At 36.5% G+C, this 20,448-nt stretch overlaps 1 protein-coding gene across 1 annotated transcript; it reads left to right on the forward strand.

Annotated features, from left to right (window-relative positions):
- The first annotated feature begins 12,417 nt into the window (after positions 1-12,417).
- LOC101978035 (olfactory receptor 5G3) lies at positions 12,418-13,362 on the forward strand. The gene has a single exon (XM_005331683.2). It carries the CDS (start codon positions 12,418-12,420, stop codon positions 13,360-13,362), a length of 945 nt encoding a protein of 314 aa, XP_005331740.1.
- Positions 13,363-20,448: the final 7,086 nt, after the last annotated feature.

Genomic DNA, 20,448 nt, shown 5'->3' on the forward strand with positions numbered 1-20,448 from the left:
AAAGTAGGAGGGGCTGTGGACATGGACTGAGGCATCTTAATGTTATTCCTATAAACGGCCTTCAAAACATAAGATAAAGATATCTACATAAACACTTGTATGGGTTCATAAGCAAATCTTAAGTTCAGTGATATTCCTTTTGTTCTTAAATGTTATTTTTTGTTCTGCAAATCAATTAACCAACAATAAGGATTTGGGAAGCAAACTGTTATGAGAGATTCTGAGTTGGAAACAACTTAATAATTAGGCTATGTGAAACTTACACAGGAAAAGGAGATAATTTAACATGGTCAGGATATTGATGTAATTTAAAGCAGGGAGAAAACAGAATTTGCAGACAGGAAGTCAACACAGCTCATCTCTTTCTATGTGGACGTGCTGCCACCTGTTGGTCACACCTTGTCATTGGCCCGGTTTCAAAGGCTGCTTCACAAGTGGGTTTCACAGCTTGTGTTTCTTAGAAGCAGAACCTGAGATAAAGATTCAAGTTTGCTCAACTGGGAGGTGAAGAATTATAAGCATGAGAAAAAAAAATGCAGGAGAAAGAAGGTGGCCAGTAAAAGGTAGCCACAGCTGTGGGCAACTGGAGATTAATATAGTCACGTTTAGCCTGGGAGGCTGTATAAAATATAATGAAAAGATACCCCACCTGACGGCATCTATACACCAATTCTCATCATTCTGACATTGAAAGCATCTTTTGGGGGTTGCTAATTATTCAGCACTTTTGGACAACCACATGGGTGGCAGCAAATGCCTGCAGGCTAAGAAGTCCAGCGTCCATCAGTCTTAAATTTGCAGTCAGTCTCTGAGTTAACTTTGAGGGGGTTACTTCAATGTACATCTCTTTGATCTTACACCAATGCATTCTAGCTTCTGGGGACCAAGCACAGTGTAAGATGTCCCTGGAAACCAGTGTCCTAATTGTGGGTACTGCCAGGGATATCCTAGCACTATTCCCAAACCATTACCCTAACACTGTTAATGCTGTTTATGAGGCCATTTCAGTATTCAGTCAGTCCATAGATCCCAGATTGTGTGGCATAAAGGAGATCATCTTGGTCACATGGTCATGTTCTGTTGCTTCTTTCTTACCCTCCCTCTGAAATGATGTTAGGTGAAATCCCATAATGATAATTTAGATATTTTGTGAGATTTCCAGTTAAAATGATAACTAAAGCATTATAGGCTGGAAGGGCAGTTTATATCTGAAAGTTTTGTTAACCTCAGTAGATGAAAACACTGTTTCCTCCAATGTGTAAAATATACGATAAAGTGAACTTAACATGATGTGGCTCTTTGCTCTCTCAAAGGATGATACCAAATCAATGACACATAATCAATCTCTTGTATTGATAAAATGAACATTTAGCATCAGCAGAATCAGCAATGCTGCTCAATTAGCCTTGGTGAGATTGAGCCCATGCTACTGGGTTTACGCATGACCTTCATCCCTGACACCATGGTTACTTTTTTCGTGGATTCATTGTGATATCATTGAAGTGATGGAGGACAAAGACAGGATGTCATCAACTGGCTGAGTCATCCTGTCTACATGTGGAGGACTTAAGCAGGGAGTGATATCAGTTGACACTGAATATGGGACAGAAAGATTTGCATGTATTATACATGCATGCACAGTTCTATTTGCATGTTTGTCATCCAGATATTTTTGTCTCTCATCTTCTAATTCTGCTTCTTCCAGGTACCTGACCAAACACCCAAGCAATTTGTAACGTCTCAGAAGGTTTAGTATATTTTTAGCTTAGACCACTTCCTATTCCACAGCCCAATGAATGTTTGCTCAGTCAAATTTGCTTTACAGAGTAGTGTTTGAGAGCAGATGAGTTAAAATATCCTAGGGAAAGACTATTAATTCTGATTCCATGTTTTCCAGGTGAACACTGAATGCAGATCTTGTAGCAGAGACTATAAGTAAATGGAAAAAGAAAGAATACCTCCAGACTCATTTTACGAGGCCAGTGCAATATTTGAATCAGACAAGGACCCTACAAGAAAAGACATTTTTTTTGGTCAACAAACTTGATGAATACAAATTCTCAATAAAATACTAGCAAGCCAAATTCATCAGCAAACCCAAAGGATCATCCACATCAATTAAGTGGGATTTATATTTGGAAAGTGAGGATGGTTCAACAAGCATGGATCTATTAATGGAATACACCATATTAATAAAATGAAAGTCAACAAAATCATATGATTATCACAAAGGAAGCGGAGAAGATATCTGACAGAATTCAATGTCCCCTTTTATGGTAAAACTCTCAAAAATTAGTTATAAAAAAAACAGGAATAGGGCAAGTTGCTTTTCTGGCTGCTTTGTGGCGAGAAACCAAGAAAGTAGACAGGCAGCTTCTGAGCAAGGTGGGTGAATGGGAAAAAAGGGGGGAGGACTTTACTGTAATTTAATATTGGACACTCAAAGCAGATTAGGGACTCAGGAGGTTGGATATAGTAAAATAAGAAACCTCCAGTGCCACAGCTGCTGCCATGGCTGGAGGCACCAGAGTGGTCCCCCCTTGAGCACAGTGGAGGGGTAAGGGAATTAAAGGCACCTGCATTTCTAGGAGGACTGAGGCCGTGTCTGGGTACAGAGAGTTTAGAGATCAAAGACTCTGCCTGACCAAACTCAAAGACATGCTGCACAACAGCCTTGTGGGAAAGAAGCTGCATCTCTCCTCGTGGCACGTGGCGACAGTGGAAGGAACCGTTTTGCAGCTGCAGCATGGGGACTGACACCCGAGGGAGCTGAGTCCTAGTTGGAAATATGGGCTTGGCCAACCCACACTGCGCGGCCAGGAGAAAATCAGACGTGGAAAGAGGTTTGCACAGGAGTCACCTGGTCACGGAAATGCACCTGGCTCTTCTCCTCCCCTCCCATCTGGCCTTTTGTAGGACTGGCTGGGAGGGATACACCTGGTCAGGAATTCGAACAGGTTTGGAGACTGAACCTGAGACCAGGAAACATGTCTGCAGGTGACAGAGTAGACTAAAAATTGGCTCCTCCACCACAGCAGTGAAACCTGAGGGGGGGGGGAGGTGGGTTTGGGGGGAGGTGGGGTGAGGGGTGGGGTGAGGTGAGGGGGGGTGTGGTCCTGGGGTTCATGCAGTCTTCCAGCATGGACCGGTGGTTGCAGAGCCCTGGAGGGGCACTCATGTAAAATCTCCACACCAACAGGCATTCAGCAAAGAGCCTGAGGCCTACCCAAGCCTAACCCACCTCCAGGAGTTCCACCTATGGGGTTACCTCTCACCCTAGCAAACCCACCCTCAGGGTGGAGAGAGCATCATATTGCCGACAACTTCACCAAACACTACTGAGAAGGGAAGCTGAGAACCTTTTGAACGCCAACTGAACGAATTTTTTAACTTTTCATCATTTTCTTTCCCTTTTTCCTTTTCTTTGCTTCGTTGTGAACTTAACGGGTCATGAACATTTATACATATTCATGTTTAATTTTTTTATTTCTAGTATTTTTGAAACCAGATAGTTTTCATGGTTCAATTTTTTGAGGACTAGGAAGATTGATTAGTATATTTCAGTTTTGTTTGGTATTTTTTAATTAAAAAAATTTAACTTTATATAGTTTTTCTTTCACTTGTTTCTCTTGATTCTTTCTCTTTCCTTCTGCTAACAGCCAATCTCTATTGTTCTCTCTTTCACTCTTCCTTTATTTTTTTTACTTTTGTCCTCTCTCCTCTTCCGTCATAATCATCACATCACTCCTGTTCTCTCCCTGTCCACCATTCAAAGTTGTAAACCATTTTACAAACTTACTGTTTTTATTGTAGCAAACTGATCATGTCATTTCTGTTTATTGTGACAACATTGTAGGTGTCATATCAGGAAATAATTGATTTAATGCTATATATTGTTTGCATTTGTTGTTGTTATTATTTGGTTCCCTCTAGAGGGTGAGGTACTGGAAACCTTCAAGGACTCTATGAGTCTACAAGGAAGAAACTTTATACCTACACTGTTAGATGGATAGAAACACAAACAATATGAAAAAGCAAGGAAAAAAATTACCCCATACAAACCAAGATACTCCGATAATAGAATCCATCACCATCACAATGGAAGAAATGTCAGAGAAGGAGTTTGGAATGTATATAGTTAGATTAACCTGTGAGATAAAGGATGATGTAAGGAGTGATGTCAGAAGGAAAATATAGGAGGGAACCCTTCCAAACTCATTCTATGAAGCTAGTATCACCCTGATACCCAAACTGGACAAAGATACATCAAGAAAATAAGATTTCAGGCCAATATTCCTGATGAACATATAAGCAAATATTCTTAATAAAACACTGACAAATCCTATATAAAAACATTGAAAAATAGTGCACCATGATCAAGTGGGGTTCATTCCAGGGATGCAAGTTTGGTTCAACATATGGAAATCAATAAATGTAATTCATCACATCAATAGACTTAAATACAAGAATCACATCATTATCTCAATAGATGCAGAAAATAAAACAATTTGACAAAATATAGCGTTCATTCATCTCAAAATAGTAGAAAAACTAGGGATAGTGGAATCAAACCTCAACATTATAAAAACTATCTATGCTAAAACCAAGGCCAAGATCATTCTAAACTGAGAAAAATTGAAAACATTCCCTCTAAAAAATGGATCAAGATAGGGATGTCCTCTTTCACCACTTCTATTCAACATAGTTCTGGAAACTCTATGCAGAGCAATTAGATAAAAGAGGTGAAAAGGATATGAATAAGAAAAGAAGAAATCAAACTACCCCTATTTACCAATGACATGATTCTATATTTAGAAGACCCCCAAAACTCCACTAGAAAATTTCCAGAACTCATAAATAAATAAAAAACACCCATAAATCAATTGCATTACTATACATCTGTGAGCAATCAACTGACAGAGAAATTAGGAAAACTATCCATTTACAAAAATCTAAAAAATAAATTTGGGAATCAATCTAATAAAAGAGGTGAAACATCTCTAAAATGAAAACTAGAGAATTCTAATAAAAGAAATTGAAGAGGACCTTAAAAGATGGAAAGATCCTCCATGTTCTTGGATAGACAGAATTAGTATTGTCAAAATGGCCATACTACCAAAAGCACTATGCAGATTTAATGCAATTTATATTGCTGTTCTAGTGATGTTCTTCATAGAAATAGAAAAAGCAGTTGTGAAATTCATTTGGAAAAATAAGAGGCCAGAATAGTTACAGAGCTGTAGTACCAAAAATGGCATGGTGTTGGCATCAAAACAGACATAGAAATCAATAATCGAGAATAAAAGACACAGAGACAAACCCACATAAATACAGTTATCTCACACTAGACAAGGCACCATAAACATACATTGGAGAAATGATAGCATCTTCAACAAATGGAGCTGTGAGAACTGGAAATCCATATGTAACAAAATGAAATTAGATTCTATCTCTCCCCTGTACAAAACTCAAAGTGGATCAAGGACTTAATGCATTAGACCAGAGACCCTGTGCCTACTAGAAGAAGTAGGCCCAACTTTCCTTCATGTTGGAACCAAATTCCTCAACAAGATGCTTAAAGCACAAAAATAAGATCATGAATCAATAAATGGGATGGAATCAAACTAAAAATCTTCTTCACAGGAAAGGAAACAATCAAGAACATTAAGAGAGAGCCTACAGAATGGGAGAAAATCTTTGCCACTTACACATCAAATACAGCATTAATCTCTAGGATATATAAAGAACTCAAAATACTTATCACCAAAAAACAAATAACCCAATCAATAAATGGGCAATGGAACTGAACAAGTACTTTACAGAAAAAGAAATACAATCAGTCAACATATATATGAAAAAAAAATGCTCCACATCAATAGCAATTAGAGAAATGCAAATTAAAACTACACTGAGATTTCATCCCACTCCAGTCAGAGTGGTAATTATCAAGAATACATATAACAATACATTGTGGTGAGGATGTGGGGAAAAGGGTACATTCATATATTGCTGGTGGGACTGCAAAATTGGTGCAAGCACTCTGGAAAGCAGTATGGAGATTCCTCAGAAAAATTGGAATGGAACCAGCATTTGACCTAGTTATCCCACTCCTTGGCATATACTCAGAGGACTTTAAATCAGCATTATAGAGTGATGTGCCCACATCAATGTTTATAGCAGCTCAATTCACAATAGCTAAGTTATGGAACCAGCCTAGGTTCTCTTCAACAGATGAATGGATAAAGAAAATGTGGTACACATATACACTAGAATATTACTCAGCCATAAAAAAGAATGAAATTATGGCTTTTGCTGGTAAATGGATGAAACTGAAGACTATTATGCTAAGTGAAATAAGCCAATTCCAAAATACTGAAAGCCAAATGTTCGCTCTGCTATGTGGATGCTGACTCATAATAGGCATCAGGGAGGGAGGAGTGGAGGTTCACCTGATTAGATTGGGGTGGGGAGCTGGGAGAAAGGGAGGAGGACTGTGAAAGACACTTGAATGAATTGGACATAACTTTCCTATATCATATATAAATACATGGCCAGTATTACTGTATATTATGACAACCACAGAAATGGTAAGTTATGCTCCATGTACATGTGACATATAAAATACATTCTATTATCATGAATAACTAAAAAGAACAAATAAATTAAAGAAAAAAGAAATGTACCCCAACATAATGGAGGCCATAGATGAGAAGCCCTAAGATAACGTCATAAATAATGGAGAAAAATTGAAAGTTTTCCTCAAAAATCAGGAGCAAGATAGGGATGTTCATTCTCTCTACTTCTATTCAGCATAGTACTAGAAGTCCTAGCTAGAGCAATTAGGCAAGAAAAAAGAAATAAAAATACATTCAGTTTAGAAAGGAAGAAGTAAATTGGTATCTGTTTACTGACAATATGACCTTATATGTAGGAAACAATAAAGAATACATACACACATGATGGAATTAATAAACAAATTCCAAAGAATCAAAGTACTGAGGACTGAAATAGAACAAATTATAATCAGTGTATGTATGATTATGTCAACTATAAACTATCTGAAGAAGAAATTAATGAAATTATCTCATTTATAATAGTGTCAAAAAATAAAATAGGAGTAAATTTAACCGAGAGGATGAAAAATCTCTCTATTGAAAAATTATAAACCATTGATGGAAAAAATTGAAGAAAACACAAGGTAATAGAGATTTATCCTGTGTTCATGGATTGGAAGAATTGATATTGTTAAAATGCCCATACTACTCAAAATGATGTACAAATTCAATCTCTGATCTACAAATTTAGTGCAATCTCTATGAAAAATTTCATGGCATTTTTCCAGAGAAATAGAAAAGAATTCTCAAGTTGATATAAAATTTAAAATGACCTGAAGTGAACAACAACAAAAAAAAAACACTAGAGGCACATGCTACCAGATTTTAAAATATATTTTGAAGCTCCAGTAATCAAAACAGCACAGTACTAGCCTGAATAGACAAGGTAGCCAGTGGAACAGGTGAGAAAGCCCAGAAATAAAGCATTAATTTATGGTCAATTGATTTTTGAGAAAGATCACAAGATTACATGATAGGCAAGGGATAGTCTCTTCAATAAGTGTTGTAGGCAAAATTAGATATCCACATACAGAAGAAAGAAACCGAACTCTATCTCATATCATATATACAAATAACTCCAAGCTGATTAAAACTTAAATGTAAGACTAGAGACTGTAAAACCAATGGAAGAAAAAATAGGAGGAAAACTCCACAACTTTGGTTTGGGTAATAATTTTTTGGATATGACTCACTCCCAAAGCATAAGAAACAAAACTAAAACTAGATAAACTGAATTGCATTAAATAAAGAAGCTTTTCACAGCAAAGGAATTAACAGAGTAAAGAGACACCTCATAGACCCGGAAAGAATATTTGTAAACTATACATCTGATAAAGGCCTGATAATAAATAATAATAAATTATACTAGTAATAAAATATGCTATGCACATATATCATACTCTATAGTGAATATTACCTTTCCGTGTATCTATAAAACACCAATTAAAAAAAATAATAGATAAATAGAAGGAAGACCAATGGAATAAAGGAAGGGAAACAGCAAACAGCAGAAGAGAAGAGCGGAGGTAAAGAGGAAGCACTGAGGACGTAAGTGGAGCAGATAATATTCCATGCATGTACGATTGTGTCAAAATCATACATATTATGCATAATTATTGTGTAAAATCAATATAATATATAATTATAATGCACTAGTAAAAACATTAAAAATCTATTTTTATGGCCCCAAATATCATATATCCCTATAACAATTCTAAATGTACTCAAAGACAGTGTATTTTGAAGTTGTTGGTTGGAGTGTTATATAAGTGTCATTTTTTTTGTTCATAGTGTTTTCTAAGCCTTCTGTATTCTTTCTGATGTGTAGTCTCCTTGTTTTATCAATATTGAGAGTACAATGTTGGAATCTCCAACTCTAACTGTGGATTAACTCATTTCTATTTACAGTCCCATCAATCCTTCATATATTTTGATGCTCTCTTTTTATATGAATATTTAGAATTGTTACATATTTTTGTTAAGTTGGACCCTTTGGTATCATGAATTTTCTCTTTATCTCTGCTAAACGATATCCTCCGTAATGTACCCTAAGTCAGGTGCTAATATAGCTTATCTTCTTCTGAGATAGATGCTTAATAGGAGTTAAAAGTGAGCTGCCGAAGAAATGTTGTGGGAGTTTGTAGAGTGAGACTTCATCTCTTCCTGATGGGATAAGCATCAAGATCTTCAGAGAAGGCGGTGACTGTGGTAGTTCAACCCTTATCATCCCATTTTCTTTCTTTGTCATCGTCCCATCCCCATCTCCTTACTTCTATTCCTGCTTCTGTTTCTCCTCATCTAATTAGTACTTCTGGAATGGCTTTCTTCTTAATTCAGTTTACCTAAGTCATACTGTCTTGACAACTCTTCCTGGGAAAACTTTCTCATCTACTCCAGCTTCCTTTGGGCTTCAGTGACTGCATTGTAAGATTACCTAGAGAGAAGCAAATGGCGATTAAAAAAGAAAAAAAAAAAGAAAAAGAAAAAAAAAACCAAGATAAGTAAATGCCATGTTGTCTTACTTCTTTAAGTCTGAGTATTCTAGCCATGCTTTGATCTCGAAGAAGTGACATTAACAAGAACCTACTGTGTTGGGGACTCTTTTAAGTACGTGTACTACTTTAATCAATCCTTCCAACATTTATGTGAGCTATAAACCTTTGTTGTTACTATTTTAGAGATGACAGGAATGAGGTATGGTCAGGATGAAATAGTTTCTGAAGTGACAGTCAGTTAACTGAAGATTTGGCATTTATGCCTAAATAACGTGGCTCCAGAGTCCACGAAATGAATTGCTTCACTCCATTTCATGCATCAGTCTCCAATGACAGAAAAGAGGGCTGGCTTTGGCAAGGAGGATCCCAAAGAGGAACACACACACACACACACACACACACACACACACACACACACACACTTTTCTTAGGAATCTTGTCTTTGAGATAAGATACTATTAGGAAATAAAACTTGGCCCAAATGCTATTGAGATCATTTAAATTTTGTCCCTTCAGGTGTAAGCCCTTGAGGTTTCAAATTCTTTAGGGGCCTGGCTCTAAATTATTGAAAATTCCCAAGAAAATGTTCCTTGTTCTGTACAGTATGTGTACAGACCGTGTAATGCGCAGGACAAGAGGACAAGTGTGATCTCTTGATGACCAGGGCTTTGTCTTCTTCACCAAGTGCCCAGAAAGTCTTGCTTTTGGCAAGGTTACAGCCAGGAAGGAAGTTGAATCTTCCTGGAGAGTACCTGGAGAAAAGATCATTTCCTTTGAAGTAGATGAAGGGATACATGAAGGACATCGTTAGAGAAGTAAGTAGCCTGCATTTTGTACAATATGAAGTTTTTGAAATCTGGCTGGAAAGCATGAAGACTAGTGTGAGCCCTGGGAGTCTACCTTCCACCCCAAGTGCTCTACAGAGAGAAGATTTGGACATTTTGTTCGCATCTTCCTGAAGTCAAACAGTGGGGTTGTGTGTCTTTTCCTGGACTGAATTGCATTTATTTAAAAGTAATATAGAGATACCGTTAATCATGATGTATTGTAGTTCTGAAAATAGCAAAGCCAGATTTCAGGTGCTCTCAACATAAGCCTGCTAAACAATGTATGTTAAATAATTTCTCTGTGAATTAGCTTGAGGTAGCCGTTCTACAAGGTATACATATCTCAAAACATTGCATTGTGCAGGAGAAATATATGTCTTTCTTTGTAAATTAAAAATAAATTCTGTAAAAAAAGAGAGATTATATGCATAAAGAACTTGAAGATCACAAAATGTTAGACATGGGAAAGACATAATGATCATTCTCATTTTGTAGAAGACTCAAGATAAATATATCTAAATAAATAAATGACTAAATAAATGGTCACTGGACTAAAACTAGAAGCCATCTACACTCCTTCTATCCCGACCCTCCTATCTTGTCATAGTTAGATGAGCATCAACAAAATCATTTCTTTAATGGATAATGTTCCTACTGAAAATCTAGAGTTATCTTTGTAACTGCTGAAAATATACTTCCTAGAGCATTAATCCAATAATAATGATAATGAAAAAATTATTTAAAAAAATCAAGTAGATGAAGTCATTATTATTTGAAAATATTCTGTGTTGAACTCCAGGAAATAATCATTATATAACTTGAAGATGGCTTTTATTTACACAGTGAATTAACTGATTATGTTGAATAAACTGGAAGTTTGCCCTATAAATTATCTGACATAATTGTCTTCTTATAGGAAATTTAAACTGTTTTGTTTATTATTACTTGACTAATGAATCACTCAGAAAATACTTTCTTGAGGGCTCTCCCTCAAAGTACAGTTGACATTTCACTATATTGTTAGCATAATTGATTTCAGTATATATATATATAACTTCTTAAAAGAAGTTATATATAATATAGGCAATCATTAATAGAACTTTGTGTCATTTCAGCTCAATGGATGCTTTATTTTGTATACAATTTCCATGATGAGTTGAGTCGACATTTGTCAGACCACTTGGTCTCTAAGTCAGAGCACCTCATGTCCTTCCACCGCATCTCATTCTTTTATAGGAATTACGCAGTTAAGAAAAAATTCTACCCTCTTCTCTTTCTTCTCCTCTGATATATATATATATATTTCAATATATGCCAATGTCTGGGCTTGGCACAAGATTCAGGAGGCACCACACAGCTTTGTAGGTTCAAACAGCAATTCTTTATTCCCGCTCTCACACCGCCTCCACACAGGTCCAGGGGCAATCCCATTCTGCCGTCTCCTGCACAATTCACCTACTCCACGAGGCTATCTCCAAATCCCATTTTAATCTCACGAGAACTCAACGGGAACAAGCAGCAGGAACACCCTAATCCCAGCAATAATCTTCAACCTCTAACTTCCCTAAAACCCATTATCTTAAACTGGCAACGCCTTAAACTCAAGGAGCCGGTTACTTCCTCAAACCTGATCAGCTCTAAACCTGGATCTGCCTTGGTCCTTGAGCAAGGTCACCTTATTAAAGCATGCATGCAATGTCCCATCGAATGTCCTCTAAGCAGCATGGGGTACGCTTGGCAAGGAAATTTCGATGCGTCATTCCTACTTGGTAATGGCCCTCAGCAAATATATATATTTCATGATAGTTCTTCTGACTTCACATCTGTCATCAAGTAAATCTATTTTCTCTTCTTCAAGAACATAAGTAACTTATCATTTATTTCTACTAATTTTCGGATGAGCAACCTCTTTGTCAAACGTGCATATTGTCTTTTTCCACCTCCCTTTATAAGGAGGAATAGGGAATAGAGAGATACATGTAAATCGTATATTAACATCATCATGAAATTACTGAGCATTCAATAAGAATAATAATTCCCTTGCGTAGCTTTTCCCTGATGTCTAACATCCGGACCTGAACCTCTCATTGGTTTTTACAGTACTCTCAGTAAAGGTATTCCTAGGTGGGTTTACAGAGCAAGTTGAAATATGGAGAGTAATTTTCATTTCAAGTGTAATTTCATAATCCGAGAGAGTTTTATACCCTGTAGTTGAACCATTCTTGATGTGGGTGGGGATAGAGTACTGAGAGACCTAAGTAAGGCAGGTTGCCCAAGTTGACACAGGATCTTTGCACAACAGTCCAGATCTAGTAGCTGGGAATATCATTGTTCAAGGCTGTTTCACAATTGTCTGTTATAGACCTATTTAAGATAATCTGTCATTGACTTAAACTATTATTTATGGCTGTTAAAGATTGATTTTTTTAAAAAATAAAATAGTTTTTTTTCCCCTTTCTTGCAACAGATTCCAACTGACCAATGGAAGAAAAGAATGGAACAGCAGTGACAGAATTTCTTTTCTTGGGCTTCACAGATCTTCTCCATCAGAGGATTGTCCTTTTCATCCTGCTCCTTTTTGCTTATCTTGTCACCCTTGGGGGTAATTTGGGGATGATCATTCTCATATGCCTTGATCCCAGACTCTACACTCCTATGTACTTTTTTCTTAGTCACTTGTCCTTTGTGGATGTCTGTTCCTCTTCTTCCATTGCACCTAAGACACTGAGTGACATCTTTGCAGAGAGAAAAGCCGTCTCTTTTGTGGGCTGTGCTGCCCAGATGTGGTTCTTTGGTCTCTTTGTGGCAGCTGAATGTCTCCTCCTGGCTGCCATGGCGTACGATCGGTACGCAGCTGTCTGTAAGCCCTTGCTGTATACTCTCATTATGTCCCAGAGAGTCTGTGTGCAGCTGGTCACAGGGCCTTACACCATAGCTCTAATAAGCACCATGACCCATACCACACTCACTTTTTGCTTACCCTTCTGTGGTCCAAATACTGTCAATCACTTCTTCTGTGATATTTCCCCATTGCTTTCCCTAGCATGTGCTGATACCTCCGTCAATAAGTGGGTGCTCTTCATTTTCGCAGGAGCTATCGGAGTTCTCAGTGGCCTGATCATCATGGTCTCCTATGTTTGCATCCTCGTGGCCATCTCCAGGGTCCAGACTGCAGACGGGAGGTGGAAAGCCTTCTCCACCTGCTCTTCTCACCTGGCAGCGGTCACTATTCTGTATGGGACACTTTTCTTCATCTATGTCCGCCCTGGCTCAAGTTCCTCTCTGGGTATTAATAAAGTGATTTCTCTGTTTTATACGGTGGTGATCCCCATGTTGAACCCCCTCATCTACAGCTTGAGGAACAAGGAGGTGAAAGATGCTTTTTGGAGACAGTTGGAGAGGAAACATTTTCTAATAGCTAGGTAAGGTAGGATTCTATTTACCCAGGGCCATAGATGTTAATGCTAAATATATAGTAAAAGGAGCAGTGGATTGGGAATCAAAGGCTGCATGCCAGTCCTTTTCACAGGTTATTTTTAAAATGGGGACGTTCTTAAATATATTTCCCATCTCTGTCATATTCTTTGTGACAGATGAGTATTTCAAAATATTCTAGAGATGAATTGAGGACATAAATGTAAAAATATACTAGGGGAAAATTAGGTGAATCTTGAGTGTGTGAATATATTTTTTAATCCAGACATGAAAACTGGAATTGCTAAAAGAAAGATCAAAGCACTACAATGTTAAAAGGAGAACAATTAAAGGTGAGAAAATGTTTTTTGTGGATGTGATAACAGTGAGGTAATATCCTTAATACACAAAGAACCTCAAACCTACAAAAAGAAATTCACAAGCCAGTGGATGAATAGACAATCCACAGAAATGGCATTGCTAATTGGCAAAAATGTTGGAAAAATGTTCAAAATAATTATCGACAAGGTAAATGAAGTAAAATTAAAACAAATATAGGGGCTATGGTTGTGGCTCAGTGATGGAGCACTTGCCTAGCACACTGGGTTCAATCCTCAGCACCCCATAAAAATAAATAAGTAAAATAAAGGTATTGTGTCCATCTACAACAATACTTTTTAAAAAATCCACTCTAAAAAAACAAACAATAAATGCAATGCTTTTCATTACAGAAGGAAAATGAATGGTTTTAATCATGTTGAGGTTCTTATTTGACTATGTGCACTTGTTTCCTGCTGATAGTGTATGACTCCATTTCCTTACAGAAACTTGGTAGTTTCCATTTAAAAAGATAAATGTATATGTTGTTTTTATTGGCTCTTTTTAGTTATATGTGACAGTATTTGATAAAATTATATATACATGGAATATATCTTATTCTAATTAGGACCCTAGGCCTGCTTTTTAAAAATTATTTTTGTTTTTTAAAATTACTGTGTATTAATTGTACGTTAATGGGGTTTAGAGTGATATTTCATCACATGCATAACAGTTTGTATCAGTTAAGTCATAGTATTTAAGATTTGCCCCTCCTTATTATTTCTGTATGCTTGGAGTCTCCAAACTCCTTTTTTTTCCAGAGCTTCATAAAACATGTAGTGGATTATTGTGAACTATAGTCACCCCACTGTATTGCAAAATGTTCAGAAATTGTTCCTTCTCTCTAACTGTCTTCTGTTTCCCATCATTTGATCTCTCTTTCTACATCCTGAGTCCTAACACAGAGTCCTAACACTTTGACTTAGAAACCCCTCATTTAGAAATCTAGACCACAGAAATATAAACAATGACGAATAAAGATTACATATATTGCAGCATTATGTATAGTGTCAAAGAAAAATTAAAAGAAATAAGGTGACTATCCATCAGAAGAAAATAAATGAATAATCTTTCTACAAAATGTTTTGCACCAAATAAAAAGAATGAGTTAGGTATTCACTGACTGACCTGGAAATAATTATTTTTTTAAAATGTTTTTATTAGTGCATTATTACAGATTTCCATAATAATGGGGTTCATTTTGATATAATTATATAAACATGGAATATAATTTTCTCCACTTCAGTCCCCAGTACTTCCACTTTCTCTTCCCTCCACCTGTATCCTTTCTGGAAAGAATGATTTTGTGCAGTCGCTGTCAGATGACAACAAAATCAAGTTATGCATCAACATGCAGCACTAATTACATATTTAAAAAGACAAAAATATATAATGAATAAAAGTGTCTCCCTATGTATGTGTATATGAACATAAGGATAATTAGGAAGGATAAACGGTAAAGTGAACATTGATTATTCAATGGAAGGAGCACTGCAGATAGGAATGGGAAGCTTTTCCTATACATTTGAATTCCTATACATTTGAATTGCAGCTTAGTTCATGGTGCTCTTTGGCTGAATTCAGGTATATCATCTTCACCTTGTGGTGAAGATCACTGTTGTGCCTGTATAATTTTATTGATTGGAGAATATGACAGGATTCTGCTCATCATGAGGTATGGATGCACTGCCAAATCTGTGTGCAAACATCCCTTTCTTATCAGTGATCAGATACAGATCAGAAGTTGCTTTGCAAAAGCCAAACATTTCTTAAATGTGAATGGCATGAACTTGCCCCTGAATCCCAGGACACCAGTAAATCTCACATGGTGGCTTTAATAAGTTCCCTATTGTTTCCTTCCCATTATTAAATCTTTCAATGCCATAAAGTCTGAAGTATTTTGTGGCTATGGTGGCAGGATTATTTTTGCTACAATGGTGTCACTTCCGACTCTGCATCCCATTTAATGGTGGTAGATTCCTGTGTCATTCGGTGTATGGGCGGGGACAATATTATTAGTTGTGGAGTATATTGTCTCCAAACCCCAAAAGGGCCATAAAGACACTGAGCCTTTTTCTTTGTGAATTTCACTATTGTACATGGGATTATTTATGTGACAATTTCTTTATTGGTGTATAAAGATGATTAACATACAATGATTTTTATACATCAATTTTGTACCCCACAATGTCACTGAATTTATTATTTACAACAGCTTTTTAATGCAATCTTTAGGCTTTTCTAATTATACTATCATGTCACTTGTGAAGAGGGATAATTTGACTTCTTCCTTACTTATTTGGGTGCCTTTTATTTCTTTCTCTTGTCTTAATGCTTTGACTAAATCTTCTGACACCATGTTGAATAGCAGTGGTGAAAGGGGATATTCTTTTCTTGTTTCCCCTATTAGAGGAACACATATTAGAGGAAATGATTTCAGCTTTTTCCCATTCATTATGATATTGGCTGTGGTCATATACAGGCTTTATTGTATTGAAATACATTCCTTCTCTAATTTGTTGAGGATTTTAATATAAAGTGATGTTGATTTTTATCAAATGCTTTTTTTTCTGTGTCTGTTGAGGTAATTATGAGGTTTCTATTATTCCTTCAGTTGATGTGATAAATTAGATTTATTGATTTGCATACATTGAAACATTTTTGCATACCTAAGATAATGATTTATATATGTGATCTTTTTGATGTGGTCTTGGATTAGGTTTGCTATTATTTTATGGAGAATTTTACATCATTGTTTAATCTTGGCTCAACTCTTTTCCTTTCCCAGGGACCAAATCTTGTCCTTTCAGATTTGATCTTCTGATGTATATATTTAAGGAAATATTCTGAATTCCTTCTTATTCCTACAGAAAGTTCTCACTATCCAACTCCTAAAAGAGTCTGGACCCTTCTCCTAACTTTTCTTCCTGCAGCTACCACTGAGTCCCAAGAGTTTCTGAGCACTGAACCATGCTGCCTCTGAACTATGGCTCTATTTTATTTATTTTAATCATACTAAATTGTGGGTTCAATGCCATAATTTGGTGCATGTATGCAGTGTACAATGTTCAAATGAGGGTAGTTAATATTTCCCACTCCTTGAACATTTAAAACATTCTTTTGATTAACATGTAATTACTGTAATTATGTGGTACAGTATGACATTTCAAAACAAGTATGCAATATTTACTGATAAAATCAGAGTAATCAGTGCTTCATTCTTCTTATCATTTATGTTTGGAGCTGAAGGCTTTTATCATCTAGTTATTCACAACATATATAATAGGTTATTGTGAACTATGGGCGCTCCACAGTGCTGTTGAACACTAGAACTTGTGACTTCCATCCATCTAAGCTTCAGTTCCCATAATCCACTATCTTTCCCAGCCCTTTCTGGCCTCTAATAATCACTAGTATACATTCTAATTGGCTTTAAAGATTTTGGAGGGTACTAGGAATTTAACTCAGGAAATTTACCACTATATCACTGACCTGTTTTATTTTATTTTATTTTTTTATTTTGAGACAGGGTCTCACTAAATTGCTTAGGGCCTTGCTGAGCTGCTGAGGCTTACCTTAAACTTGCAATCTCTCTGTCTCAGTCTTACAAGTAGCTAGGATTATAGGAGTACACCTCCATGCCAGACCTTTTACTTTACTTTTCTTGTCCTGGGGCTCAAATCCAGGGCCTCATACATGATAGGGAAGCACTCTACCATTGAGCCACATCCCCAGTCCTAAAAAATTTTAAATTTAGGGTTGCTATTTTAGAATTCTCATATCTGCACAAAGCCAAGGGTGGCTGATCATCATAGAGCTGGAAATTCTGAAAACTGAACTTTCTAAATGGGTTAGGAGGTTGCCACTCACAAGAGAGAATGGAATTTCATATGGTTACGTGTGATTGAGTTTCAAAATTATTTTCTCTAACAGTAATAAATTCTGGAGATCTCTTGTATGGTACAGTGACTCTAGTTAATAATATTACATTATACACTTAAAATTACTAAGAGAGAAGATATTAGATGCTTTCACCACAAACAAATACATATATGAAGTGATAGATATATTAGTTAGATTGATCGAATCATTTTACAATGCATACACATATCAAAACATCACACTGTATACTGTACATATGTGATGATATATTTAGTGCTGGGGATAGAACTCAGGGCTTTGTGCATGCTCTCTACGTCTGAGCCACGTACCAGCCCCAATATTTACAATTTGTATTTGTCAATGATTCTTTAATAAATCTAAAAAAAAAATCCTTCAAAATCTTCTCTATGGGTTTGATCCTCCAAGCTTTAGCTTGATGCAGTGAGTTGGTTCCAGTTTACCACAAGTATTTGGAAAAATCTTTCCTGCATGTTGTGCAGAATTAAGTGAGGGAGCTCATTACTAAAGTGCTACTGGAGGGCTCAGCTTCAGGATGGTATTATCTATTATTTATCTTTCCAGGTAGCCGAAGAAGCTGAAAAGAAGGGCAAGGCAGCATTTTTTTTTGATAATTTATTTTCTTACTAAGGGGCTATTAGTTTGTAATTAACTTTGACCTCTGTAGGCAAAGGGTGTAGTGGCTTGTTTCTTCAGAGATGTGACTTAATTGTGTATCTAAATAAACTTCAGTGGGCCAGGTATCAAAACTTGAACTCAGTGGCCTAATTTAGTCTAAATGAAATATTAAACTGTGTCCTCTGTTTTAAACAACCTAACTCAAATGCACATTTTAGAAAACAATGTTTTCCCTGGGCATACTGAAATATACTGGAAAATATGTGCGATCATAGAAGGTCAGAATTGAGAGGTCTTGACTTAGCCTTAATTTCTTCACTTTCACAACAATAATTCATTATAAATGGAAAAAAAACCCCTCTGAATTGGTCCTCAATATTTTTGTGCCAAAGGTCACATTTATATAGAATCATGTCTTTGCTCAGTGAGAAACTTTCCATGGGTCAGGCTGGGAAAAGTAGAGTTTAATAAACCTTTATGCAGTCACCAGCTATTGTTTTCATGCAGGATTTCAAGTTGAGCACAAAGTTTTTAAAAGCATAACAATTTTCCTTGGTGCATGTTCCTCAGTACTATTGTTTACAGGGATTATTATTTGAGAACTCAGGTAAGTGTATTCTAGTTTCAGTCTTATACATTTTTTTCTATAGCTTTAATTTGCTGTGATGCATGAAATGAATTGTTTCTATCTTCCTTATATAATAACTAATAAAATATAAGTCACCTGAAATGAGTATTTATATCTGGAAATTATGAAATTATTGAAAAGTCTTACTACTCAGAGTTTTGTTCTGACAACGTTAGTTGGCATCCTTCTATGCTGTATTCTTTTCTAAGCTCCACTATGTCTGAGACCACGAGAGATCAGCAGCTTTTCCTTTAGATAGTCTTCCTTTTCAAGCTTTCTTATTGGGAAGAAAGTGTTAGACTCCCGCCAATACTTCTCTGTCAACACACCCTGAGAATGTCTTTGTGTGTTATAATTTTGCAAAAGTTATCGTTATTGCAAGGTCTAAAATGTGTGCTTCTCTTCCTCAGTTTTACTTCTTCTGCACTGTCCTTCCTTTTTCCATGTTTTACTTCCATTTCCTTCTTTTTTGACATAGACATTCAATTCGGAAATGATCTTGATTGACAGGGAGCCCAGGCTAGTACAGAGAGGTCCTGTTTTACTTCCATTTCCTTCTTTTTTGACATAGACATTTAATTCGGAAATGATCTTGATTCACAGGGAGCACAGGCTAGTACAGAGAGGTCCTGTGCACTCTTCACCTTGTTTTCATCAATGCGAACATTTTATGGCACACAGTGTATCACCCAAATGGGGAAATCACATTGGTACGATGTGTCCATTTAGTTCCTTCTCATTTTATCATAGTTGTAGGTTTGTTTCAACCACCACCGCAATGAGAATATGGAACTCTTCCATCCCCACGGAGGTCTCCCTTGTGATACCCCTTCATCGTCAAACCACTTGCTTTTGTCACTGACAACCACTGACATGTTTTCCATCTCACAGTTGTGACATTCTGAGAACATTATGTAAATGTACCAATAAGCTATGTGACCTTAGGGCCTGGCTTTATTGAACTCAGTATATTCAACTGTTGCTTGAGATTCATTTATATGGTAGCCTACATCAATCAAGGTTCTGTGAACACTCATATATAGGTTATTGTGTGGGCTTCAGTTTTCATTTCTCTAGGATAACTGCCGGGGAGTGAGTGCCCTTTTCTTCCTTAAAATGTTTAATTTTCTTTCCCAAGATTCTGACAACAATCAATATTTAAGAATTAGTCCATTTTTTTGATGGGCTTCAAAATTATATGAATAGTGACTAGATTTATAGGTATTTGCAACAGTGACTTCCCTCAGTACTTCTCTGGCAAGAAACCCAGGGAAAGTCTTTGTGACAATTGTGCTCTTAAAAGAGCTACCGAGATGGATCAGAGAATATGCCCCAGAGGGGACACTATGGCATCAGCCAATACATGTCCCAAAGCCATGTTCTCTTGTCTCTGTCTGCCCTGGAATCTCTTAGATACCGGAAATTCAACGAATTGTTTCTACAGAATCTAAGGGAGAAGGAAACAAAATTATGTTCCTAATAGAGTAACTATTTATCCTTAACCCGGGTTGAAGGGAGTTAACCATTGAAATTCATTGAATTCATGTAATTCATTTAATTCTTATTGTCATCAC

Source organism: Ictidomys tridecemlineatus, chromosome 4 (assembly GCF_052094955.1).
Source record: "Ictidomys tridecemlineatus isolate mIctTri1 chromosome 4, mIctTri1.hap1, whole genome shotgun sequence".
In the NCBI taxonomy this organism is placed as follows: domain Eukaryota; kingdom Metazoa; phylum Chordata; class Mammalia; order Rodentia; family Sciuridae; genus Ictidomys; species Ictidomys tridecemlineatus.

Bases quoted from the DNA above. Each gene is read 5' to 3' on its own strand.
- LOC101978035 (XM_005331683.2), top strand. From the start codon at position 12,418: ATGGAAGAAAAGAATGGAACAGCAGTGACAGAATTTCTTTTCTTGGGC.